The 25,950-nt window shown below is 61.8% G+C and overlaps 1 protein-coding gene across 1 annotated transcript; it reads right to left on the bottom strand.

Annotated features, from left to right (window-relative positions):
- Positions 1-450: 450 nt before the first annotated feature.
- THAP4 (THAP domain containing 4) lies at positions 451-25,708 on the bottom strand. The gene is given in 7 exon segments (XM_028509425.2): positions 451-738; positions 4,082-4,185; positions 5,010-5,119; positions 7,033-7,192; positions 22,427-23,357; positions 23,359-23,563; positions 25,481-25,708. Coding segments are annotated over 7 exon segments (1,707 nt in total). The 5' UTR covers positions 25,558-25,708; the 3' UTR covers positions 451-618.
- Positions 25,709-25,950: the final 242 nt, after the last annotated feature.

The following is a 25,950-nucleotide window of genomic DNA, read 5'->3' as shown; positions in this document are numbered from 1 at the left end:
GGGTAAGTGACTTGACGCCTGGCACTGGCTTAAAGACACTCCAGCAAAGAGGAGGGGAGAACAGAGGAACCAGCGGGCCGGAGGGGCCAGCAGGGCGCGGGCGGCCGGCAGGGCGCGCACCCGTCTGCAAACTCCCGGCGACGGCAGAGGCCGAGGCCGTGTTGTCCCCGATGCTGGGGTCCCAGCTGCCCCCTCGCCTCGTCCTCCGTCCTGCAGAGATGGGCCTCGGGCTCCTTCCGCTTGTTGGCAGCCCTTTCTGCCGCGCCTGTTTTCCGCCCGTCGGCGGCCACGCTGCCTGAGGTCTGTGTTTCAGGTCTGGTCAAAAACGCAGGAGAGAGAGAGACAGAGGGAGCCGCCCCTTCTCCGTGTTTTCGGGGAAAGACTCTGGGAAGCCGTCCCAGCAGAGGCGCGGACGGTCTGCACACACGGAAGCGTCAAGATGCTCAGCCATAAAAATAAAGGCCTTTTATTTGGTTTCTCTATGCTGCTACAGGGGCACGGCCGACACCCTCGCGCCCGCGGGCCCTGCGGCCACACCCGCCCCTGCTGCTGCGGCGTCTGTGCCGAGCGGAGGGTCACGTCACGACACACACGGCTGGGAGGAAGCTCTGCTCCGGGTCACGGGGTCACCTTCTTGTAGGTGATGTGAAGATGCTGAGTCATGGGCTGGGTAGTGGTTGCCATGGAGACCGTCTGTTCAAGTTTGCCTTCGGAATTCAGCCTGAATTTTCGGGTAATCTGAGCAGAACCAAACAAACACAAACACCTTAGTCTCATCCTCTAAGGATCCAGCAAAGGCGTGAGGTCCGGCCGCAGGCCCAGTGTCCCGGCTGAGGCCGCAGCGTCCGTGTCACCTCAGCCGTGAGCCTGACGACAGACACTCGCCCGCGGAGCTGCGGCTCGGGCCAAGACCCGGGGGCCGGGAGCCCCGCCCGCACCTCTCCCCGCCCCCGGCTGTGCCCAGCAGACCGACCGACAGACGGACAGCGCCTCTGCGTGACTGTCCTCCCATCTCAGGGTAGTCAGAGGCCGCCTCCTTCTTCTTCCTGTAAACCCCACGCTTATCGGGCACGAGGGGACCTTCCCACACCCCTCTACGGCTGACCTCGCACGGGTCCTCGGGAAGCCCCACAGCGGGGCCGGGGGCACCGAGGACGCCCGGGGCGTCTGCGAAAGGTGCAAGGAAGCACGCCAACGGCCGAGACGGCCCGGCCCGGCATTCCTTCCACACCCCAAAGCATTCTGGGGGTCCAGAAGCACATGCAACAGGAGTGTTGCTTTGGGCTGCAGCCAACCGCTTTGTTACCGGCCAGACCCCAGGGGAGAAGCAGCCCGAGTTCAGACGGTTGACTAAGGGACCCCAGAGAGCCCCCCAGGCCGAAAGGACCGAGGTCCCAGACAGAAGGGGTGCAGAGGGGAGACCCGGTGGGGCTCCGTCAGCTGCCGAGTCACAGCCCCGCCCGCACTGCCGGAGCCGGAGCTGCTCCGGGAGGCCCCGAGCGCACTCACCCCGTCTCTACCCAGGGGTCCCAGGGTGCCTGGCCCCGGCCTTCACCTCCATCTGCTGGGCCCAAGCCTGTGCACACCCAAGTCAGCCATCTTGCTCCAGAATACGCAACCAGGCAGCAAGACGCAGGTGAGGAAGACAGGGAGACAGCTGGGGAGAGGTCCCTGTGGCAGAGGCCCTGAGGCCTTGGCCCGAGTCCCAGGAAGGAGGCGGTGCTGGGAAGAGCGGGGCAGGGCTGCTCTGTGCCCACCACCCCAGGGGCCCGCTCAGGGCGTGGCCTCTGGAGGGCTGTCCCCTCGTCTCTGGGAGGACAGTCAGTCGGCTGCTGAAGTGGCTCGCTCGGCGCCACGCCCAGCCTCTCCAAGGGCCACCTGTCAGGTCCCTGGGGCTCCGCAGCCCCTGGAACTTTCTCGTGCTATTCTCTCCGAACTGCAGTTATCTGGACAGACTCACAGCTGGGGCAGGCGCACACTGCACGGCTCAGGCTCAGCAGGCCTCCCCATGTGCCCGTGGCCGCTGGTGCAGCCAGCAGCCCTGGGGGGTTGGGAGTGACTGTGGGCGTCTAGGGCTGACAGAGACCCCCCCAGGGCCACAGGCTGGTCCTCATTCCAGTTAAGGGGCACTGGAAGCCCGAGCTGGCCTTGCCGACTGTGGGGCAGAGCTCGCTCTGGCTGCTGTGAGCCCACGCTCTGTGGAGGGCCCACCGAGGGGCTCCACCCCTCAGGACACACAGCTCCGAGCCTCTGCGAGCCCAGCAAGGCCATCCCCACCCGCCAGTACACGAGACCCGTGGGCCCGCCGTTCGAGGGCGAGGACGGGCACGGGTGACGAGCAGCTCATCTGCTTCAGGTGTGGCTCCAGTGTATCCGTAACAGGGCACTTCTGAGGTTCCGGGCGGAGCAATCAACCCAGTGTTTCACGACTGCGACGGGCAAGGAACGGGAGGCTGTGGCCGAGGGGACCTGGCCATGGCCGGCAGAGCCGGTGTGGCTGGACGTGGCTGAGGAAGACGGGCTGCGGACCCAGGAGCTACCAACGGGCGACGAGCGACTGAGGACCGTCTGGGCTGCATGCCCTCAGCCCTCCGGCTCTTGCCCTGCATTCAGGACCCCGGCTGGCTCTGCCGTGTGGTCAGATGGAGATGGCCCTCAGTTTTAAGACATTCCTGGTGGTCCCGACTGGTCCGCATCAAGGGGACCAGGACCATTCAATGGGGAAGGCCAGTCTCTGCAACAAACGGAGCTGGGAAACCAGCAGATTCGCAGGCGGAGCGAAGCTGGACTCTTAGCTAACAAAGCAGTAACTAAAAATAGATCAGAGACGTGAACATGAAAGCTCTCGGGAGAAAACGGGACAAAAGCTCATGCCACTGGACTTGGTGACACGTCCCTGGCTGTGATCCCAAACACAGAGCCAACAAAAGAAGAGACAGGCACGCCGGACTTCGCGAACATCTCTAAATGTGTGCGTCCGAAGGCACTGTCCACAGAGAAGGGGCAGCGGACAGAAGGAGGTACAACATCTGCCAATCACAGAATTAATTCTAGAACACGTGAAAAACTCCTACAACTCAACAGCAAGAAACAGCCCCGCTCAAACTCGGGCCGAGGACCGGGGCGGACACTGCTCCACGGAGGACACGGGACTGGCCCCCTGCCCAGGACAAGGTGCGCCCCAGCAGCGATGACCCGGGAAATGCAAACCTCGTCCAGTGAGGCCGCCTCGCCTATCGGGGCGGCTGCCGTCCACACCCCAGAAACTCCCAGGGCCTGTGGGGACGCGGGGACCCTGTGCGCGGCGACGGGAATGGACAAGGGGGCGGCCGCTGCGGACACCGGGAGGGAGGGCCCCGGAACTGAACCAGAACTGCTGACGGCCCAGCACTTCCTGGACGCAGACCGGGGGGCGGAGACCAGGGTCTGGGACAGACACCCGCTCGCCCGCGCTCACAGCAGCATCGGAGACAACAGCGGCAGCACGTGGGCACCCAGTGTCCACGGACGGAGGGACAGACAGACAGACGGACGGAGGAGCGGTGAGGCCCCTCCACACGGGGGAGCCTGCCTCGGCCTCAGAGGGGAAGGAGGCTCCGACGGAGGCCGCGCAGCAGGCCCGACGCTGGAGGGCGTTCCGCTGAGCCCCACGAGCCGGACGTGCGCGGGCCCTGCGGGACCCCACGCCTGCGAGGGCCGGGAGCCGGGCGCCCTCGCCGTGCTGGCGGGAACGCCTGTGTCAAGGGAAGGGACTTCGGTGCCTGCTGACATTTTCTAACGAACGTGAGCGCTTCCCAACATGCACGCCACCCTGGCGCAGGGGCTGCAGTGCCCACCCTTCTCAGCGTCGTCCAGCTCCAGGCACGTGCTGCTCCCAGTGTCTGCCGCATCGGCGCCGCACCTGCCCCCAGACCCGGCGACGCCACCGGGAGGGACGTGCCAGCGGAGGCGGGCAGGTGTGCACGGGCGGACGACGCACACGTGGAAGGAAGGGTGTGTGTGACAGACACCGACAGGGCCCCGGTCAGGTGCGGGCAGGGAGCGAGGGAGGCCAGCTGGTTGTGCCACGCCGAGGGCTCACCTGCTGCACGTGGGGCTCCTTGGCGAAGGAGATCCTGGCGATGGAGTGGGACGCGATGCGCAGCTCCTGCCCGTTCACCTCGCCCTCCTCCACCTCCACGATGCCTGCAACGGGGGCCATCCGTCAGGCCACCTCGGTCTGACCCGGGCTCCCGGGGGCCCCGCCCCTGCGACCTCCTTTGCACCCTAGGGGCACCAGGGCTGGCCTCTGCAGCCATCGAGGCCACAAGGCCCCCTGCCTGCAGTGACCCTCCTGGGCATCAAGAGGGAAAAGACACAAGCCCTCTTACAGCTGGGACAGGTGGCCCACAGGGGGTGGCTCTGCGGAGTCAGGGACACCCTGACTCCAAGCCCCGGCCCCCACCCAGCAGGTCCCTGGGGCCTGAGCAGAGGCAGGAGTGGCCAGGGGAATGGGTATCCCTCTGGTGCCCTCTGACTTCCAGCCCATCGACGCCCTGGGCAGCTCCACTCCAGACTGGGCTGGTCCTGACCATCCCCCTGCTTCCAGGGAGTGAGACTCACCTGGGCCAGTGGGTGGGTCAAGGTCGACAGGTGGGTTCTGAGTAATTTCTACCTGACGAACCTGGGAAGCTACCTGCGGATGGGCTCCCTCTGGGGACCGAGCAGACCGCAGACGGACCTGCTGGCGGGACCGTGCGCCTCCCCGGTCTGGCTCCCCCCCAGGAAGCTCCTGCTCGCAGCAGGGGGTGGGGGCTGGGCGCTGCCGTCCCCAGGGGGACTCGGGCAAAGACAAGCCAGCCCGTCCTCACAGGACACTCCCACAGCACCCCCACCTCCGGGGGACCCTACCTGCTGGCCCCACTGCCCCTGGCCTGCCGGCTCCCACCCTGAAAGGCACCCCAGGGCCAGCAAGCAGGGGCCCTGGAGTGACCGAGGGTGTGTGGGCGAAGGCTGCCTCTCCAGGGTACCTGTGTTCTGGGCGCTGACGAAGGCCACCTTGTTGGTGTCGGGCTCCAGCCGGATGAAGCCGCACTCCCTGTGCATGGGCTTCCGCGTGTCCGGGTGGAAGGCGTTGAACCTGCACGGGAACCGGGGTGAGGGCAGGGTGCACGGACACGAGCGCGGGGACGCAGGGCCCCCCACTTCATGAGGCCCCCCCACTTCACAAGGCCCCACTGAGCGTAAGGGAACGCACGTCTCGTGCTCCTGGAAACAGACGGTGTTCGAACAGCACCTGGGTGACACCTGAGAGACACCTGGGTGACCGTGTGCACAGGCTGCGGCCACCAGGTGCATCGGGCTCCTCCCTGCACTGGACACGCTCCCTGGACCCCCCGCCGGGCTCGCCTGTACCCGCAGGACAGTGGCGTGTCCCTAACAACGCAGGGCCCCTCCCGAGACCCTGCCGGCCCCTAGCCCCGACACGCTTCAGGCCTTGGCACTGGCATGCAAAGCCCCACCCAACACCAGGCCTGCCCTCCCGTGAGCCGCCGTCTGACCTCAGACCCCCGCTCACCCCCGAGGCAGGACACAGAACAGGCCCGCATCAGGACTCTGCTTCTAGTTCGTCTGCCCACGCTGTGACGCAAGCTCGTGGTGGTGGCAGGCCGCTGTGCCGACAGGCCCCTGTGCCGACAGGCCCCCGACCCTGACAGGACCCCCAGCACTAGGAGCGGCCGCGGGAGTCCACCCCTAACCAGGTCACTCCTGACAGGTCAACGCTGGTGGCCGCAGCCCAGGCCCTCTCTCTGCCATGACTCCCGGTGAGAAATGCGCTCAAGGCCACAACCTCACAGCACCACTGCATTTACCAAAATGTGTTCTTCCCACTACATTCTAGTTTTTAAGGCTAGTCACAGAATCCCCCACGGGTCGTACCCTCTGTGTGAAGAGAGCGCTTTGCATCGTGGGTTGTTTCGTGCTGTCCAGGGCCGCCTCCTTCTGTGCTACGTGCAGAATGCTGCTCTGCCCTTATCCCTTGCGTAAAGAGCAGCACCAAAGCCCTGGCCGGCGGCTCGGTTGGCTGGAGCGTCATCCCAGACGCCAAAAGGCTGCGGGTTCAGTCCCCGGGGGGAGCGGGTGGGGGAGGCAACCAATCGATGTTTCTCTCTCACACGGAGGATTCTCTCTCTCTTTTCCCCCTTCCTCTTTCTCTAAAATCAGTAAACGTATCCTCAGGTGGGGATTAAAAAAAATGGAGATGACGAAAAGGCACGAGATAAAAAAAAAAAACAAAAAAAAACGCCTCCACCCAAAGACTTGTTCCCTGACTTTGGAGGGAGTGAGGGAGAGAGAGAAACACCGACCGGCGACCCCTGTGCATGCCCCGACGAGGACCGAACCCGGGAGCCCACTGGGCTCCCCGGCCAGAGCAAGACCGTGTTTTTTAAAATAAGATCTTCCAAATCCTTCTGAAGTCGCTAGGCGCGACACAAACAGTCTGAGGTTAATTTAATGATATTCTTAATACGTAACTCGTACAGTGCAGACGGGGGAAGGAGAGTTTTCCTTTTTGTTTTATGTATTTCTTTACGGTTTTAACTAAAAACTGAGTGTTGCTTCTGGAACTAAAGATAAAAGCATTCTCCGCGCCTACCCCGTGTCCTGCCCCTGGAAGCAGCACTGCTCTTCCACCGTGGGCAGGGGCGATGCCCACGCGGCCGTGGCCTCACACGGCTGTGGCTTTGCTGTCCAGTGAGAGTCTGGGCACCACACTGACAGCCCCTGGAGACCTCAACTAGCTCGGGGTGGGCCTACGAGAAAGCCACGCCCTCCCCTTCTCAGGACTTTTGGGGTGAGGGGGGACGCTGGGCACAAGCACTTATTTCTGTGTTTGGGGGAAAAGGCCGTGGTCTTGCCAGCCCGGCACCAGTCCACACACAGGCGAGCTGGAGAGTCCCCTCCCGCGTGTCCAGCCGGGCTGCGGTGGCGGAGGAGGGCGCCTCTGGGGCACACTGGCCCCCGCCGCCCCCGAGGCCCGCGCGCACTCACGAGAAGTTGAGCACGGGCTGGCCCACGTGGGAGATGTGCACCTCCTCCAGGTACCGGAAGGGCTGCAGCGTCGGGAAGGTCCCTGCGCCCGGCGGGTCTGACAGCCAGGTGCCCAGCATCCAGGACAGCGGCTCCACCACCGGGTTCATCTTGGGGGGCTCTGGGGAGAAACGGGAGAGACAGTCAGCTGGATCGGGGCCTCGGTGCGCGCCAGTGGACAGCGCCCCCCAGGGGCGAGGATGCTCTGCTGCAGGAGCCCCGGTGGTTTAAGGAAAGCCAGAAATACTGATCTGGGGGTAAACTCTCCAAATTTCTGTAGACATGTTCACACGAAAACAGCGGCCTGCAGGGCAAGTCACATGTACTCAGCCGTGGCGGTCGTGTCCAGGGGCTGGCCACAGCCTGGGCCTCACAGCACAGGGGGCCTGGAGGGCCTGGTGAGGCTGGCGGGTCTCAGCGTGGCCCTGGGCGCTTGGGCCCTCCCCCACTCCCTCTCGGAGCCGGGAGCGAGAAGGCCGCTGCCGCCCCGCAAATCCTCCACCTCCCGACCCCACGGCCGGCTCACAGCACGTCCCGAGGAGCCGGCTGCCTGCAGCCAGGCTTCCCAGCGAGCAGGCATCTGGGCTGTCCCCGCTGTGCAGCGACACAGGGACACCTGTGTGTGGTGTGCAGGTGGGGGGGGCTGACCCACCTCGGCTTCAGCGCCTGCTGACAACTGGGCTTATGGGTGGGAGTCCAGGTGAAGTCTGACTGGGCTGACCCCCCCCCAGGGGGCCCAGGACTCGCAGGAACCCCTGCACCAGCCACAGATGGACCCCAGGGGTTCCACCCCTGCCTGTGCCTGCTAGAAGGGAAGAGGTTTGTGCTGTACCCCCCCAGCATGATGTCACGAGGCAGACAGAGGCACGGCGGCAGCACAGGCTGCAGCAGGGGCTCAGGGAGGGGTCAGAAGGGAAAGGCCCCAGCTGCTCCCGCAGGACGGGCAGGACAGGCACAGGGGCCACAGCAGAGCCAGGCTGGACAAACGCAGACCCCAGCCCACCCTGGGAGATCCAAGCCAGTGGCCCCAAGGCAGGCCCGGGCCGCGGCTTTTACACCGCAGGGTGCTGATGCAGGGTCTTGGTACAAGACCGCAGGGCCGGCCAGTGGACTGCTGACTAGTCACACTGTCGCTTCTTTGCTCTGTGACAAGGGCACTGGCCAAGTGTGAGTGGAGGCCCGCTGAGCGGGCCCTGTGCTGCGGGAGCTGGGCAGAGGAGAGGAGGCCTGGAGGGGCCGAGGGTGTGCAAGCCCTAACTAGGCCTTGTGGGGTGGGAGGCGGACCAGGCCTGGGGACGGGGCCCAGAGGACAGTCACCAGAACTGCACACGGGGAGGGAGGCCCAGGGAGCACTGGGGGTTAGACCGGTGGACGAGGGCGGGAGGAGGGTGGGGGGATGGGGAGTTGGCGGCATCAGGGTGAGAGTGTGGGCCACACATCCAAGGACGGACACTGCCCCAGGATGGGGGGACCCCCCGGGAGAGGTGGGCTCAGCGCAGCCCCCCGCACGTGAACAAAGGTGGGTGGGTGTTTCCAGAAGAGCAGGCGGGGGCACTGGGGAGCGCCGGGCCTGCTGCGTCCGACAGACCTGCCTGGGGCCCCCCGGTCACGCACGTGCCTGTGAATCACCTCTGCCACGGCCAGAACGGGTGTGCCAGGTGGTGTGGGGCCTGTGGTGTCCAAGTCCAGCCCGTGCCCCTGGACAGTGTGGCCACTTGGGACCATCTGTTTCTGAGGCCACAGCGCTCGCTGGGTGGACCCCACACACACCCAGCCACGTTACACGAGAAAAACGAAGGGAAGAAGCAGTGTTTACTGGGCAGCACATTGTAAGTGACTGGGAACCCTAAAATGACTCCTGTTGTAAAAGCCAGAACAGACACCCTGAGTAGCAAGAGCGACGCCCGACTGGCCACGAAGGCCAGGAGCCACTGCGTGCGGCTGGCCGAGGTTCACGGGCCACCCCTGCAGGGCCTGCGTCTGCCCCAGGGCCCCGGCCGCTTGCTCTGGGAGGCGCTGCGTGTCTGGCCCCCCGGGAGGGGGGAGCCGTGCGGGACCGTCCTCTGGAGAGGCCACCAGGGCCGCAGCGAGCAGTCGGTAGCGGGAGGCGGGCTCTACGCCCCTCGCCAGCAGTGCCCCCGGCGGCTCCCGGGCCAGGCCTCTCCCCGGTCTCCCCGAGGCTCTGAGCCCGGGGGGGGGGGGGCCCCCCCGCAGGTCCGTTCTGAAGTGCAGGCGCCAGGGAGCCTGACGGGTCCGTTAAAGTAATGCCCGAAGATCTGTGTAAACTATGCTTCGCTGGAAAAACAAAAATAAAAATAAAATGGATTTGAAAGTCCAGTAAATAAAAAGTGTAACAACAAGGGATCGAGCCTGTTTGCCACTTTCAGTCTCTTTGCGTAAATCTGACAGCTTTTCCATGCATACCTTCTGATTTCATTTTCCTTTTATTAAAATCTTAACCAAAATGCAGAAAAAGTTAAATTTTCTGCAGGAAATTCAAATTTTCATTTTCTGGCCCAAGACAGCGAAAGAAGGCTTACCCATCCCTAAATAGTCTAAACTCCGACACCTCCAAGGTTCTTCAAGGTTGTTTTCTGCCAATTGACGGGAAATGTTTGCACCTGGCGGCTGGAGTGCGGCAGGAAGTGCCTGCCAAGCCTGCAGGGTGCATTCTGGGAGCTGTAGTTCCCGCCAGGGACGACTCCTCAGCGAGAGGGACCTGACAGGGGCGGACCTGGAGCAGCCGCCTCTCCAGCGGGGAGCGGAGATCAGGTTGCGCGTGCTGACGCCGGTCGGTCGGGCGGAGGAAAGGTCACGTGTCTCGTGTGGAGCACGGAGGGGGCCTGCGCCCTTGTCGGCTGCCTCCAGGGACGGGCAAGGGGGCGAGGCGCTGCGGCCCGGCACACAGCTCAGCTGCTTCTCCCCGAAGAGCCGCTCTGGGAACAGGCCCCGTCCGCCTGTCTCCTGGGACGCTGGCCGACCCCCCTCCCGGCTGCAGAAGTGGACGCTCAGGGCAGCTCCGGTCTGCTGGCAAACGCACCAGCGGACGGGCCCTGGACCCCAAGGACAGGCAGCACTTGCTGGGACCCGAAGACAGACTCCTTCCTGCCCCCCCACCCTCACACGGCTCCTGTCAGTGACAAGTGTCCCCAGCTCGGCACACTGGAAATGACGCTGACGGCACAGCCCCGCGGGGGTGGGGGGACAGCCGGCCACCGCCTCCCGCCGGCCGTCCCAGGCGAAGAGGACACGAACTGGCACCGGTGGCCGTCCGGGTCCCGCCGGCCCGGCACACGGAGAAGCTGCTCTCACAGAGACACGAGGCTCCCGTGGTGCCGCGAGTCCTAGAGACGGAGCGCACCCGGGAGAGACAGCGGACGGGGTGGGGAAGGGAGCAGGCGCAGAGGGAGGCGAGCAAACTCTCCTTATTTGTGGGCGTCCTGGGTGATTACCTCGTTCATCCGAAAGTGTAACCTGGAAAACCGTCAGAATCGAGTGGATCTGATGAGACGGTCAGTCGCTGAGGTCGACGGCAGTGACCCCGTGAAACGTAACGGGGACGGGGCCTGACATGCGAAAGGGCTCACAACTCACAACTCCTGTCCTTGCAAGTGAGACCCGGAACAAACTGAAAGTCAACGACTCTTGGGCCCATCAGAAAAGCTGGGTCCCAGAGGTCCCCCCGAAACCTGGAGACACACGCCACCCCAGTCCTGGCCAGGACGCCCTCACCCGGAGCAGGAGCGACTGGACGAGCGACCTGGCCGGGACTCTAGAGGGTGCAGCCGACGCGGCGCTAAGGCCGAGCACGAGCGCGGCTCCCGGGGTCTGCAGTCACCCGGCCGGGCTGCCACGGGGGTGCTCCCGGGAGCCACCGCGGGAAGCCGACGCAGCAGCGGCTCCTGTCTCAGGTGGGGGCTGGCGGAGCCTCTACTCCAGCCCCTCTATCTAGTCTTCTCATCTCCCCGGGGAGGGAAGAAAGGGAAGAAATCGTGCCAAGGTCACAGCCCAGAGTGGAAAAGCCCCCAGGGGCAGAGTGTCCCCAGGGACAACAGGGGAGACAGAAATACGGACTTCAGAGTGTCTGCGGCCCCTGGCTCCTAAGCTACAGCTGCGGCCAGCTGCTGGCCGGGTTAGCGGGTCACCCCAAACTGAAGGCCCACCGACTGGAGCATTCCTGCTACCAGGCACGCCAGGCCCCCCTTCCCCCAAAACCCCATGGGGCGCTGGAAGGCAACAAAGATGGTCTCCAGAGCCAGAGCCAGTGTGAGAACCCGGCTCAGACACAGCATGGATTTTGAAAGGACCGGAGCTGGAACTTGAAACAACTGTGGTCAATATGCTGGGGGCGCCGCTGGAAGGAGTGGGCGTCAGGCAAGGGCAGGTACGTGGTGTGGAGGGGACAGGAAGTGCTGCAAGCGAACACACAGCGCCAGAGGGGAGGACGCCTGTGGGCGGGGCCGAGGGCAGACCCGGCGAGTCTGGAGATCTGTCCACAGAACACCCGCCCCGGACATGCAGAGAGAGAACAGAATAGAAAATGCCCAGGGACCGCTGAGAACTGCGGGACAACTACAGAAGCGATGCGGATGCATGCCACAGTAACGAGGAGGAGAAGGGAAGAAGTGTGGGGAGCAACGGCAGCTGAGGATTTTTCAAAGTTAACGACAGACACTAAACCACAGATCTGGGAAGCTCCAAAAACACTATGCACAGCAAACACCAACAAAGCTACGCTCGAGCATTCGCATTGTAGCTGCAGAAGCGGTACGCAGAGGAAGGGGCACGAGGGGAGAGACGCCCACGGCGTCCCCGACCCACACACACCAGCAGGGGAGGGCAGAGCCCCCTCCAGAAACCCCGGGAGGGGCTCCTCAGGGGCAGGAGGACGCCACAGGTCAGGGGCGTGGGCCCACGTGAAGGGCACCGGAGACGGAAAAGTGAAGGTAAAATAAAGTCTTTCCTTTTTCCTATTTGTAACCAACCCAATAAATAAATGTTTGATCAAACTAACAATAGTAACGTGTGGCACGGAAGTGAATGGCAGCAACTTTACGAAGGACCAGAGGGGGAACCGCGAGTGCGCTGTCACAAGGAGCTGTCACTGCCCACAGAGCAGCGCCACGCTGCCTGAAAGTGGACGTAGGTGGCCCTGGCTGGTGTGGCTCAGTGGATCGAGTGCCAGCCTGCGAACCAAAGGGCCACTGATTTGATTCCCAGTCGGGGCACATGGCTGGGTTGTGGGCTGGGTCCCCAGTAGGGGTTGCACGAGAGGCAACCACACGTTGATGTTTCTCTCTATTTCTCCCTCCCTCCCTTCCCCTCTGTCTAAAAATAAATAAAGTCTTTAAAAAATAAAATATAAAAAAGAATAATTAACACACTAAGAAAGGGGAGAGAATAAAATAGAATAAAGTGCACAATTAAAACCAGAGAAGGCAGAAAGAACAGGAAGAAAACTAAAGCAGAGAGAAAGCAGTTACAGGCACGACAGACGCCAACTCCACTGGAGCCACCGGCACCCGCGAGTGGACGGTCCAGCACACCAACGGAAGGACGGAGGCTGTCGGAGCAGATCAGAAAAAAGGACCCACCATCTCGCTGTCCGCAAGAAGCCCCCTTCAGCTGTGAAGACGCCGGAGAAGGTAAAGGTGCAGAGAATGCGTAACCATGCGACCTTAAACCGACAGAGCAGCCGGCTGGTCTCAGATGCAGCAACCATCAGGACGAGAAACACAGGTGTCAATGCTCCGCGAAGACACACTGGTCCTTGAAACCTCTGCCCCTGACACGGGGCATCAAACCCACAGCACTCGAGGAGCAACGACCGACAAGTCCACTGTCCCGGGTGACGAGACGGGGCAGGCCCCACGGGCAGGGAAGCAGCCAGGACACAGCTGACCTCAAGGGCGCCGTCCGTCACTGGCATAACTGACGTCTGCAGGCACCGAGGTCGATTTTATGGGCACCCTGACTGGGCAGAGAGGCTGCCCAGAAGGCTGGGCACACCTCAGTCCTGGGCGTGTGCCCGGGAGGGCGTGTGCCCCAGAGGGCGTGCTGGGGGTCACCATCAGACCAGAGGAAGCGCAGACAGCAGAGGCCCCCCCCGAGCGGGCGGGCACCGAGGAGAACCTGCTCTCTGTCTGGACACCGGGTGCCCGGCTCTGCGGCCTGTGGACTCAGATCAGGACGCACCCGCCCTCCCACCCTCGGGCCTTCGGGAAGGGGCTGAACGCACCCACCGGCTCTCCCGGCTCTCCCGCTCGCCGTCCGCAGTCACAGGAGCCAGTTCCCCAGACGGAGCTCTCTCGTGCGTGAGCCTCTCCCTGTGCACAGACGGCAGACGCACGCACACGCACATCCCACTGGCTGTCTCCCTGGAGGACCTACCGGCTGCTCCGCTCCCGCGGCTGCACGACACACATTCTCCCCCAGCTCGAGTCCTGGGCCCTAGACCCACCCTCACCATTTAACAGACTGGAAACCGCATGAGGCATGCTCTCAGGCCACAGTGGAGTCAAACTAGAAACACACAACAGCAAGAGAGCTGAAAATTACTCAGGTGTTTGGAGATTCAACACAACGGCCCCAAGTAACAGGTGCGTCAAGGAGAAAGTCCCAAAAGAAATAAAAAAAGCATTTAAAATTAATAATCTAAATTTTTACCTTAGGAAAGTAGAGAAAGAAGAACAAGTTGAAAACAAGCAGAATAAAAAAAATTAGAGTAGAAACCAATGAAACTGAAGACAGGAAATTGGAGAAAATCAACAAACTCAAAGGCTGGTTTGGGGGGGAAGATCAATAAAATTGATAAAGCCTAGTAGCCTAGTTAAGTTAAAAAAAAGGAAAAACACTAGTCACCAATGTGACAGATGAAAGAGGGTCACCACCCCCACCCCATGGGCAGGCGTGTGGGCAAACAAGGGACACGGAGCAACTGCAGGCCCCAGACTGGACGGACTCGGGCGGAGGGCCGGCTGCTTCCTTCAAGGACCCGCAGCGCCAGGCTCCTAGGGAGGAAGAGATAAGCCGAGAGGCCTGCCTCCGCTGCGGGGAGAGGTGGGGCGGGCTGTAAACCAGGTCTGGGGAGGACCTGCCCCGGCTCTGAGTGGGCCGTCCCGTCCCGACAGGCTGGGAGAGAGGCCCGCATTCGTTCAGGGGCCTGAGGCAACACCTCGTTCTCCACAGTCCCTTCTAGAGGGTGGACGCAGGGAGAAGGTGCCCCAACTCATGCGCATGAGGCCAGCTTTACCCCAGGACCCAGGCCAGACAAAGACAATGCAGGAAAAGAGAACTGTGCACACACACGCTTCTCCTGAACAGAGGTGCGAAAACCCCTAATGAGCATTAGTGAGTTGAATCCAGCAACGTATGAAAGGGAATTAGTAATGAATGTCCCATGACCCAGTGGGTTTGTTCCAGTGCACAAGGCTGCTTGGCACGCTGCAATCCACGAATCTGATCCATCATGTCCGCAGGCTGCAGGAGAAAATTCACAGGACCACCTCAACAGATGCGGAAAAAGTTTTTAACAAAATCCAACACCCCTTTATGGTAAAAAGTCTTAATAAATTAGGAAAGAAGCGGAACTTCCTCAACTTGACAAAGAACATTTGTGTGAAAACTCGACGGCCAACACCACACTTAACGGTGAGAAACACAGAGCCTCCCTCCTGAGGGCAGGAGCACGGGAAAGCTCCTCAAAAGAACACGGGTTCGGGCTGGAAAAACCACCTGTCACCAAAAGGCACAAAACCCCTTAAAGAAACATAGGAAAAAAACCTATGTGACCTAGGAGTTGGCAATGAGATTTTAGATTCGACACCAAAAGCACAATCCACGTAAGAAAACATTGGTAGGATGGGCTTGACTGAACGGAAATCGTCTGTCCCTGCCCCGGCTGGTGTGGTTCCGAGGGTCTGGGCATCGCCCCGTGAGCCGAAGGGCCGCCGGCTACGTGCCGGTCAGAGCACAGGGTGCAGGGCGCGGGCCTGGGCTGCAGGCGGGCTCCCCCCAGCGGGGGGCTGGCAGAGGCCGAGGAGACCAGCGATGCTTCTCCCACACACCCCGTTTCTCTCCCTCTCTTTCCCCTGCCTTCCGCTCTCCCCCACAAATAGAAAAAGGTCTGTTCTGAAAAGACACTGTGAGAGAGTAAAAAGACAAGCTACGGGCTCAGGGTCAAGGGTCTACCACTCCCGCCGCCCTCCTCTCCTTCCCGCCTCCTCCTCGGCCTCGAGAGTGACGTCTTCCCCTTCAGCCCCCCGTCTGGGGGATTTCACGTTCCCGACCCTTGTTTTCATTTCACACAATTTCATACGTTTAATTTGCAAAACAGACTGTGTCATCATTATTACATAATGAATCTAGAAAAAGAACTTGAATCCAAAATACACGAAGAAGTAAAAGTCAACAATAATAAACAACCTAATTAAAAAACAGGCCAAATATGTTCAAAGAGATGACTCGAGAGACTGAAGACTGAGATGGGAGCGGGGGCACCGCCGTTTCCACAGACACGGAAAGTGTCCGAGAGCACCGCGAGCAACCGCACACCAAAAACTGGACGGCAGACGCGGCGGACGGATTCCTACACACACGGGACCCGCCAAGACCCAACCACAGACGAACAGGTCCGACGAGACCTGCACCTGGTAAAAATCGATAATGGAAAAGCCTCCCCCCAAAGAAAAGAGCCAACATCTGAAGAAGAATGCCAGTCCTCCTTGAACCCCTCCAGCAAGGACAGAAAGAGGAGCCCTCCCCCCAACTCGCCCCAGAGGCTCGCACGGACGCTGCCGGAAAACAAGCCGCAGACCGACACTCGCTGCAAACATGGAGGCAAAACACTCAAGGAAACGCGGGTAACTGGACTCGGCAGGGCACTAGAGGGACCGCACGCCACGGCCACGTGGGTTGCCCGTTCAGCACACACGTGGATACGGACGGACGCAGCAGGTCGTGCCCACGAAACGATGGGGCGCCCCGGTGATCCCCACTGATGCAGAGAAAGCACCCAGCAAAGTTCAGTGCCTTCGCGATGGCAGCATTCCTCAACTCGGGGACAAGGAACAGCCCGAACACAGTGAAAGCCCCGGGGAAAACCCACAGCGGGCGTCACCTTGACCGAGAGACAGAAGGCTTCTCCTCCAAGTCGGGGACCAGGACAAGGACGCCTGCTCTCGCCACTTCCACTCGACGCGGTGCCAGAAGCTCTGGCCAGAGCCCTTGCACAGGAGACAGAAATAAAAAGTGTCCACGTCGGAACGAAGAAAAACCACGTCTGTTTGCAGATGACATGATCTCACGTGAAAACCCCAGCTCTCCAAAAAAGAATTCCGTCTGAGCTAGTAAGTGCAGCCTGCGGAAAGAGCAGGACTCAAACTCAAGACACAAACCAGCTGCGCTTCTGCAGACCGGCGTGAAGAAGGGTTACAAACGGTCCCACTTACGGCACCGTCTAAAACCAGGGTTACTTCGGAACCAACCTCACCAAGAAGCCACAGACCCGTACGAGGGGAGCGGCAGAGCCCCCAGGGAGGAACGGAAGACCCGGAGCGCAGAGCCCAGGGGCAAGGCCTCGCACACACGGTTGGCCGATGCCGCCAAGGCTTCCGAGACCGTCGCTGGGGAAGGACAGTCTTTCCAACCAACGGTGGTGGGCAACCAGGAGACTCGCGGCCCGGGAGTGACGGGGGGCCTCACCTGACACCGCAAAACAAAGGTGAACTCCAAATGGACCAAAGACCTAAATGTAAGACCTAAAAAACCCTCAGACAAAAACATAGGACACAGGACAAAAGCTTCGTAACAATGGACTTGGCAATGATTTCTTGAATGTGACACCAAAGGCACAGGCAACAAAAGAAAAATCAGGCAATCCAGACTTCAGGAAAAACCTAAGGAAGCTTTACATCAAAAGGCATTATCCACAGAGTACAAAGACAACCCACAGAATGGCAGAAAATATTAGCAAATCATATTTTTATAAAAGAATGATACCCAGAATATATTGAGAACTCCTAAAACTAAGAAGCAAAACCCAAACAACCTGATTCAAAAATGGGCAAAAGGCATGAAACAGACATTTCCCCCAAAAGATACACCAATAGCCAACGAGCAAGGCTCCCCAGAACTGACCATCAGGGAATCCCAAATCAAAACCACAGCAACCACAGCGAGCGAGGCAGCACCTCCCACTAGGGGGGCTCCCTGCAAAAACCAGACGACACGTGCTGGTGGGGACGCGGGGACCTTGCGCGCAGCGATGGGGATGGACAAGGGGGCGGCCGCTGCGGACACCGGGAGGGAGGGCCCCGGAACTGAACCAGAACTGCTGACGGCCCAGCACTTCCTGGACGCAGACCGGGGGGCGGAGACCAGGGTCTGGGACAGACACCCGCTCGCCCGCGCTCACAGCAGCATCGGAGACAACAGCGGCAGCACGTGGGCACCCAGTGTCCACGGACGGAGGGACAGACAGACGGACGGAGGAGCGGTGAGGCCCCTCCACACGGGGGAGCCTGCCTCGGCCTCAGAGGGGAAGGAGGCTCCGACGGAGGCCGCGCAGCAGGCCCGACGCTGGAGGGCGTTCCGCTGAGCCCCACGAGCCGGACGTGCGCGGGCCCTGCGGGACCCCACGCCTGCGAGGGCCGGGAGCCATGCAGACCAGAGAGACAGCGGCGAGTCAGGGTCTGACGGACACAGTCTCGGAGTCACGGCGCTCTGGGGGGTCGGTGGTGACAGCCACACAGCACCCCGAGTGTGTTAACAGCCACTGAGATGGGTGCGTGGAAAGGGCTGAGGTGGTAAATTTGTTGTCACACGTATGTTACCTCGGTGTAAAAAAGGAAGGAAATGAAGGGGGCTACCACCCCGCAGACAGACACAGAGGAGCCAGCCCGGAAAGGCTCACCCGCGAGTCCACGGCGTCCCCGCGCTCCCGCTGCGTGGCCTTCGAGGGAGGGCCACGGGCAGAGCCGGGGGAGAGGAGAGGTCCCTGGGTGCCGGGCCCGGACGGAGGGCGGGTGGGGGAGCACAGGGGTCTTGGGGGCCGTTCCACTGGCCTGTGTGACCCAGCACTGGGACGGGGGACACGGGAGACGGCTGTTCGTCAGAACCCGAGAGCGAACCCTGGGGTGAGCGGCAGACCCAGTCAGCGACGACGCACCTCCCTGGCTCGCCCCTGCAATGCATGGGCCCCGCCCCCCGCCCCCCGGACCCCCGCACAGGCGGCGAGGCGAGATGTGAGGGGCAGGGGAAACCTGGCAGGGGGAGGAGAAGGTCTCTGAACTGCTCACTGGATTTTCCGGAAATCTGGAATTTTCCTAAGAAAAGTTAATTGAAAAATGATCGATGGAAAATAGAGAGTGCGCGGAAACACGGATGAAACAAGAATATCCAGGGTGGTGGGTGCTGAAGCTTGAGGGTGGGAACACGAAGGGATGGCGGCCCTTTTCTGTCTGAGTGCAAGACTCTCCAAGTCAAGTCTCTAAAACTCCAGGTTCATTCGAGAGTCACCGGGCCCCAGCTGGTGTGGCTCAGCTGGACGGAGCGTCGACCCTGAACCAAAGGCTGTGGGTTCGACGCCCGGGCAGGGCACAGGGTGCAGGTCCAGGCCCTGGGTGGGGTGTGCAGGAGAAGGCGGCCGGTTGAGGCTTCTCTCCCCACACCAGCGTGTGTCTGTGTCTCCCCCTCCTCTCCCCCCCCCCTCACACAGCACGGAAGATAAGTCCTTGGGTGAGGATAAAAAAAGCTGTATGTATAAAACAAAAACAAACAGGTTCTTTGGAAGCAAGCATGAAATTATTAACCAGAGGAAAGGGCTGACGCACATGTGATAGGGAGTGAGTGCCCACCCTGCAGGCAGCCAGGTGGGTGGCAGCGGGCGGGAGGGGACACAGGGACAATGGGTAGGGGAGCAGGCTCCCCCTCACTGGTTCAGAAGTACCAGCGTGCCCCGACACCGCTGCCCCAGGCTCTAAACGCCAAGACCCGCAGAGTTGGGGCAGACTGAGGGCAGGTCGCCACGTCCCACGAGAAGGACAGTCAGCACCAGCTTCCCGGAGGGCAGCTGGGGCCAACCCCTGGCCCCCAGAACCCATGGCCCGCTGGCCCCCGTGCACAAAGACCAGAAGGCCCCCTCACCGACAGCGACGCCCCAACGGCACTGTGGGTCGCCAGGAGAGTGGGTGTCGGAGGAGGACAGAGGAAGACAGCAGGCAGGGGCCACAGATCCGGTGGGAGCCTGGGGCCAGCCGTGGGGACCGTGCCGGGCACCCTCTCTCCCGTCAGTGCCGCTGGAGGCCTGTGCCGCTGCCACCCCCGGAGGCGGAGGGCCCTATGGCCCCCAAGAGCAGCCTCAGCCCCAGGCTGCCCTGCCCTTCCCAGGGCCCAGCCCAGCACTGCCCAGGGCCCCAGCCCACTCCTGCTTCGCCTCCCCACCCCACCCCACCCCCAGCACAGACACCTGCCAGCTTGTTTCCACCTTGCAGACGCAGTTCTCCACGGCAGCCACCCTCCCCCGGGCTGCCCGCCACTTCTGTGACTCCCTTTCACGGCCAAGCCTCTTAACACGCCTCCTCCCTGCCCCCCTCCAGCTCTGCTCCCATCCCTCCAGGGAGACTGCGGTCACCAGTGACCCCGTGTGGCGGAGTCCAGTCACCCGACAGCCATTCTGATCAAAGCCGTGTGCGGCCCAAGCAAGCACGCCCGCTGTCTGAACACCACCTTCCCCCAGGCTCCCACGCCTCGGAGCACCCTCCTGTCTGGAACCCCCACCCCTGCCCTGGCCTGTGGCCCATGCTCCCCCCTTTCTCGTCTCCTCTCCGGATCCTCTCGGGTTGCATATCTGCAAACATGGCCTGCTCCGGGCTGGGCGCTGCCCCTCCCCAGCTGCATGGTTTCTCCAGGTGACCTCACGCAGCCCCATGGCCTCGGGCCCCTCTGACCACTGCACCGCAGCAGGTGGGCGCACGAACCTCTGAGGGGGTGGGCACTGGCCCCCTGCATCAGCACCTAAGGAGGGTCACACCCTCAGTTCCTCTGGAAATGTTTCTGTCATATGAGTTCCAAAACAGCCATCGAGTATCTCCCCGAAAAGGGAAAAATATGGATCGAGTGAGCAGTGGTGAATAAAATAAGCAATAAAACGTACACCGACAACCGATGACGGCTGTGTGGAGGGGACGCTGGGAATGTGGCACCCAGACCACAGCAGGGCTGGCCCCGGCAGCCCAAGCGGAGAGGGCGGGCAGGTCGGGCACAGCACTGGCTGGGAGACGGGCTCGGCCGAGGGGCCTACCAGCGGAAAGGCGCCCACTGACAGACCGGGAAGGGAGCGAGAGGGCTCACCACACCGAAGCTGGGATACACCGTCAGGCCCAGCTCCTTACCTACCAACAACTGCAGACAGACCAGCCGCTATAAACAGACGGAGGCTCTCAGGCTGTGTGAAAACCTAACTGCACAATAAAGGGACGTAAAAAGATCGGAAATGAGGAGATTAAGCAGTACGACCTTAAATGGGACACGAGGTTTTCTGGGTAGGTACCGCCAGGGACACACACCTCCAGCAGCATGGCCTTGGGTGAAAAGGCAGCGCTGGGCAGAGAAGGAAGCAGACCTGTTGACTTCTGCTCAAACCACAATGAGACAGAAAAAAAAAAAACACCCCACTGGATTAAACCACAGAGAAATCTCCAAAGATTCCAAAAAGCAGCTCTCTGTAAGATTAAGAGTCCACCTGACTGGAACTTAAAGCAATAAAATTTTTAAATAGTTACAAATAAATTAGCTCCCCTCCCCCGGTCTACCCACTGGAAACACCGTCAACTCCCGTCGAGCAGACCTGGGCTGAGGGCATGGAGGCTGCGGCGGCCAGGAAGGACCTGGGAGCGAGCGGCGGCGGCAGGAGCAGCACCAGGCCGACCCACACCCAGGGCTCGGGGACAGAGGAAGGGCTGCACCACAGCCCCGGGCGTCAGGAAACAGACACGCACGCCAGTGAGCTACGCTTCCCTGCCCAGGAGCCAGGACCACCGCAAAATGAAACTGAAGACAAGCGGGAAGGAGTGAGGGGTAAATGAGGCAGAAACAACAACGCAGACCTGACCCACGGAGTGGGAAGCTGGCTGTTTGGAAAGACCTGCGATAGTGACTAGCTTTGGGACCCCTGGCCAAGAGGAACAGAAAAAGTGACCAAAAGTACATCAAGAAACTACATCAAGAAACTACAAAAAACAGCTTAAAAGGGACAGGAGAGGCCAGTGGGTCATTCTGGCCTGGACATCAGTGGAGCTCACCTGCGGCGGCTTGCCCTGAGGGTGCATCTGGAGACGCACAGGCCGGCTCGGGGCTAGCTGTGGCCCTGGGCGGCCTGCTGTGCAAGACCCTCTTCCCCCCTGAAGTGTTAGTTACATCTCCAAAGACAGGCTGATGCAGACAGAAGGCATGACATGGCCGAGAAACGTCTTTCACCTATCTGTAACAGGCAACCGCTGCTCTCCTCGCCCGGCCCGGCGGCTCAGCTGGCTGGGGCACCGTCCCAGAACCGAAAGGTTGTGGCTCTGATACCCAGTTCAGGTGTGTATAGGAGGCAACCAATCAATGTTTCCCTCATGTCAATTTTTCTCTCTCCCCCTTCCGCTCTCTAAAAGCAATGAAAAAATGTCCTTGGTTGAGGATTGAAAGGAGAAAAAATCCCATCCTCAATACCTAGAAACCAACTATTGTAAGTGTTAAACAGTAAAAGGGGGGAAAGCAGGAAAAAACGCCAATAAACACATGAAAATATCCCCAACCTGTTTGTATAGGCATGAAGACATGACGGGATACAGCAGAGAAAACCACGTAAAAGATCACGCACCAACTTTTAGCATCAAGAGGCATAAAAGTTGGGGGCGGGGGAGGAGGGAATTTTCACCTGTATGTTTGTTTCTCTAGTGCTTTAACTTTTACAGAGTGTATTCTGCTTGACGCGATGTTTAAAGTCTTGTGATTTCTAACGTTCAAAGTGACTCAACCCCAAGGGTATTTACGAAAGCAGGAGTTGAAAGACTGCCCCCGTGACTCTGGGTCTCCCAACCGTTTCCTGTCTGTCTGACTTCCCGCGCAGACCCTCACCCACCTGGAGTCCAGGCTGGGAGGCACGCAGCGGACGCTGACCCTACCCCGTCCAAGGCGAAAACTAAGTACCGGGGGCCCATTCACTGAGCAGCTGACCCCAGAGAGAGGCCCTCTGGCTGCTCGGGTCACCTGTCTGACCTGGGCCCTGCCTACAGGGTCCAGCTGCTACCAGAGCCCCCGCGGAGCAAGACCCCTCGGGAACGGGCGGTGGGGGCCCGGGGCAGGTACTGACCGCGGCCGGGGGCCGGCAGGCTGCTGGGGCGCGGCGCACTCCCTCTCTGCAGCTCGTCCAGCTTCTCCTGCAGCTTGCGCACCTGGCTGTCCGAGCGGCTGACGCGCTGCCGCAGGCTCCGGAGCTCCCCGTTCTTCTTCTCCACCTGCTCCCGCAGGCAGCACGCCCGGCTGCGGTTCTGCCGGGCCGAGAAGCAGTACGAGTGCAGCGAGTCGATGAGCTTGCAGGCCCCGGACGCCGACAGGATGACCTCGTTGATGGACATGGGGCTGGCGTCGCTGTGCTCGCTCTGCACGGCCTCCGCAGCCGGCTTCGGGGTGACGTCTGTCGGGGGCGCGGAGGGGCTCTGGGAGGGCTTCTGGGGCGTCGCTGTCAGAGACGAACTCGGGGGGCTGTGGGCCAAGCCCTTGTCGGGCCCCAGGCTGGTCCCGCTGCAGCCAGGCTCCATGTCCCTCTTCGGCCTCTTCCGGTCCACGGGCTCCCGGGGGACAGGCGGCCTCTCACGCGTGTGCCTGGAGGAGAAACTGTACGAGTGAAGCGAGCCGATGAACTTGCAGGCCCCGGATCCCGGGGGGGAAAAGTCATCCATGGAAATGCCACTTCTGTCCGCCAGGCCCTCATCGGGGGTGGTGCCGCGCTCACCACCGGCGCTGCACGGCGGCCCACTTGCTTCTGCCCGGCTGCCTGGCGCTGTCGTGGCCAGAGCGTGGCCTGGAGGTCCCTGCGTGGCCTGTCGCGCCCGCTCCGGACCGGCGGCTTCGCCCTGCAGGGCGGCCCGCTTCGACGAGCGGGACTCTGACTTGGCCATCGGGCTCTCACTCAGGGACGACGGGGAACCCGCCGCTGCCTTCCCATCGGCGTCACCTGCGTGTCCCCTCAGGCCCCCCGAGGCCTTCCTGGCGTCCTTTCTCCGGCTGCGGCCATGGCCCCCCCGACCCCCTCTTCTTCTCAGTCAGGTGGAAGATGGAGGGCACGGCTGTGGGCTTGAGCAGGCGGTGCTGATCCTCCAGCCTCTTGGAGAAACTGTCTTTGGTGAAGTGTTCGCTGCAGAGGAAAGAATACTTAGTGGGAGTCCAGTTATCCCTCTGAACAGCTTTTAACCACTGGATCAGACGCTTTGAGTCCTTTAGGGGGAACCTGCAGGACAACAGACGAGGCAATTAGAAAGAAACAATCGCGTGTCCCCCCTAGAACGATCAACTGTAAAACCAAGATAAGTGTTTTTGTAAACACCCAAATCTGTATCGACTTTACCCATTTAAGAATCTGGTAAACACTGCAGGAATGCAGTGCATTGCAAGCTACCACCGGAACGGGAAGGTGGAAGACCTGCTGTTTACTCTGAAGGAGCTTCCGGCCGCAGGGCAGATAGGAATGGAGGTAGACATCTCCTTCCAGAGTGCTCAGAGAAGCGCAGGACGGTGTCTAGACAGCAGGAAAAGCTCCAGGAAGCCCCAGGAGCAGTTCCTAGAAGGTCGCAGCCAAGCCACCCTGCAGGCGTGCCCGAGATGAAGGACTCTGGGTGCTGAGAGTGAGAAGGCTGGCCTCCCTGCTGAGAAGCCAGACCAGGTGTCGGCCGTCAGAGGCGGGAGCCAGAGGCCCCCAGAGCACCCCAGAGGCTCTGTGTGGCCCTAGCAGTGACTCACGCAACGTGAGGATGGGAGACCAGTTCTCAGGGGGGCAGTTTTGGGCTCCTATTACATTCCCGGCCCCAAGAAGACACTGAGCAAGACATTTACTAATCCCCTCTCATTTAGGCAAGACCTGCACTGAGAAAACCCTGACCAAACTGGGCTCCATGGGGTCATTTGCTCCCTCCAAGGTCAGCCGAGGTTGGTAGCACACCTGAGGGCTGTGGACCAGGACCTGGGGCAGAACCTCAGGGTTCAGGAAGTCCTCCTGGACTCGACCTTCTCAACTTCCTGAAGGCGCTCAGTTCCCACAGCTTTGCCCCCACACCAGGTTAGACAGTTATGAATGCCAACAGCAGCCTCCTCTGCAGGGCTGCGCCTCGTTTTCGAAACAGAAACAAAACTTGAAGGACCCGAGGCTCTGAAGGAAACTGGGAGGAAGGCACAGGGCTGCTTCAAAACAGTCTAGCGTTACTGTGGATAGAGAGTAACAACGGAAGACTGCGTGCGCCGCAGCAAACTCTTAGTTAAGACCGTAAAGAACGTTGTTCCTCGGGTCTTGAAAAGCGAAACACTAACCCTCTTCAGTTCACTCTGGCGGGGCCTCCTGCGCCTATGCGGGCTCCAGAGGCCTCTGGACGGGCCGGCGGACGGAGACCCTCGGCAGGGCCAAGCGCCCCGCAGCCTCGAGGGGGAGCCGGCCAGGAAGCGCCGCTGCTCCAGGGCAGGAGGCGGTCGGGGCCCTGCAGGTACTCGCCTCGCCGCCGGGACACAGCTACCTTTTCGTCCCCGCACCGGGGACCCTTCCAGGAACAGAGCGCCTGCGGCGCGTGTTAATCCACAAGGCATAAGACGCGTATGCTTCGCCACATTCCCGAAGGCGAAGATCAAAGCAGCCTGCCCCGCGATCAAACCGGCAGATAAGCCACAGCCACCGCGGAGGACAACTGACCCGAGAAAGGTTTCCGGAATACACCGCTTCTGGAAACCGGCGGCGCCACCCCGAATCAATGGAGTGCGGCGGCCGCGGAGTAGGGGCGAGGGAGGTGAGGCCACCGGGTGGTCGCCAGGTGGCTGGGGAATGGCCTCCCGTCGGCCGCGGGGTGGCGGCCAAGGGGCCGGAGGGTGCGCGAAGGGTGGGTGCCGCTGGCTTCGGGGTGGAACCGGCGGGCGCTGGTGGCCGTGCGGTGGCCGCGAAGTGAGCACCGCTGGCCGCGGTGACCGAGGCGTCCGGCCCAGAGACGGCGGCCCCGGCCAAGGTCACACAGCGCCCAGCGCTGACTCACTCGTAACACCGGCCCCGAGGCCCGGCGCGGAAAGTGCCCCCTTGGGCCGGGCCGCGCGGCCTCAGTTTCCCCGGCGCGGGGCCGGGCCGGGCGGGGGCGTGGCCGGGCCGAGCGGACGGAGGGCTGGGCCCGATTACCTGTGGAAGGAGACCGCACGCTTCTCTCCTTTGCCCTGCCGATTGGAGCAGTTCGCGGCCGCGCAGCAGATCACCATCTCGGGCCTCGGGCCGCCGCGCCGCCACCAGGCTCCGGCCCTTGCCTCGTCGCGCCGAGCCCGGAGCGGGACCGCCCCGAGGGGAGGCGCGCGGCGACACGGCTGCGGGACGTGGGAGCCGGCCCCTGCGGCGCCGTACGGCAAAATGGCGGCGCCCACCTCTCCGCCGCCCGCGGCCCGCCGTCGGCCTCCGGCGCGCCCGTGGTTGCAGGCACCCGGCGGGGCGCTGCCCGCCGCGAGTGGCGTCGCGGGTGGGCAGGGGCCCCCAGGCAGGCCGCTCTGTACGGAGACATGGCGCGCCGACCCCGTCCGTACGGCAAGATGGCCGCGCCAGCGGGTCCGGGATAGGGGCGGCCTGACGCGCTCGCTCCAAGGCTTCGCTGACCGCCTTCG

This window comes from Phyllostomus discolor, chromosome 4 (assembly GCF_004126475.2).
Source record: "Phyllostomus discolor isolate MPI-MPIP mPhyDis1 chromosome 4, mPhyDis1.pri.v3, whole genome shotgun sequence".
Classification (NCBI taxonomy): domain Eukaryota; kingdom Metazoa; phylum Chordata; class Mammalia; order Chiroptera; family Phyllostomidae; genus Phyllostomus; species Phyllostomus discolor.
This window is presented reverse-complemented; position numbering and strand designations above follow the sequence as displayed.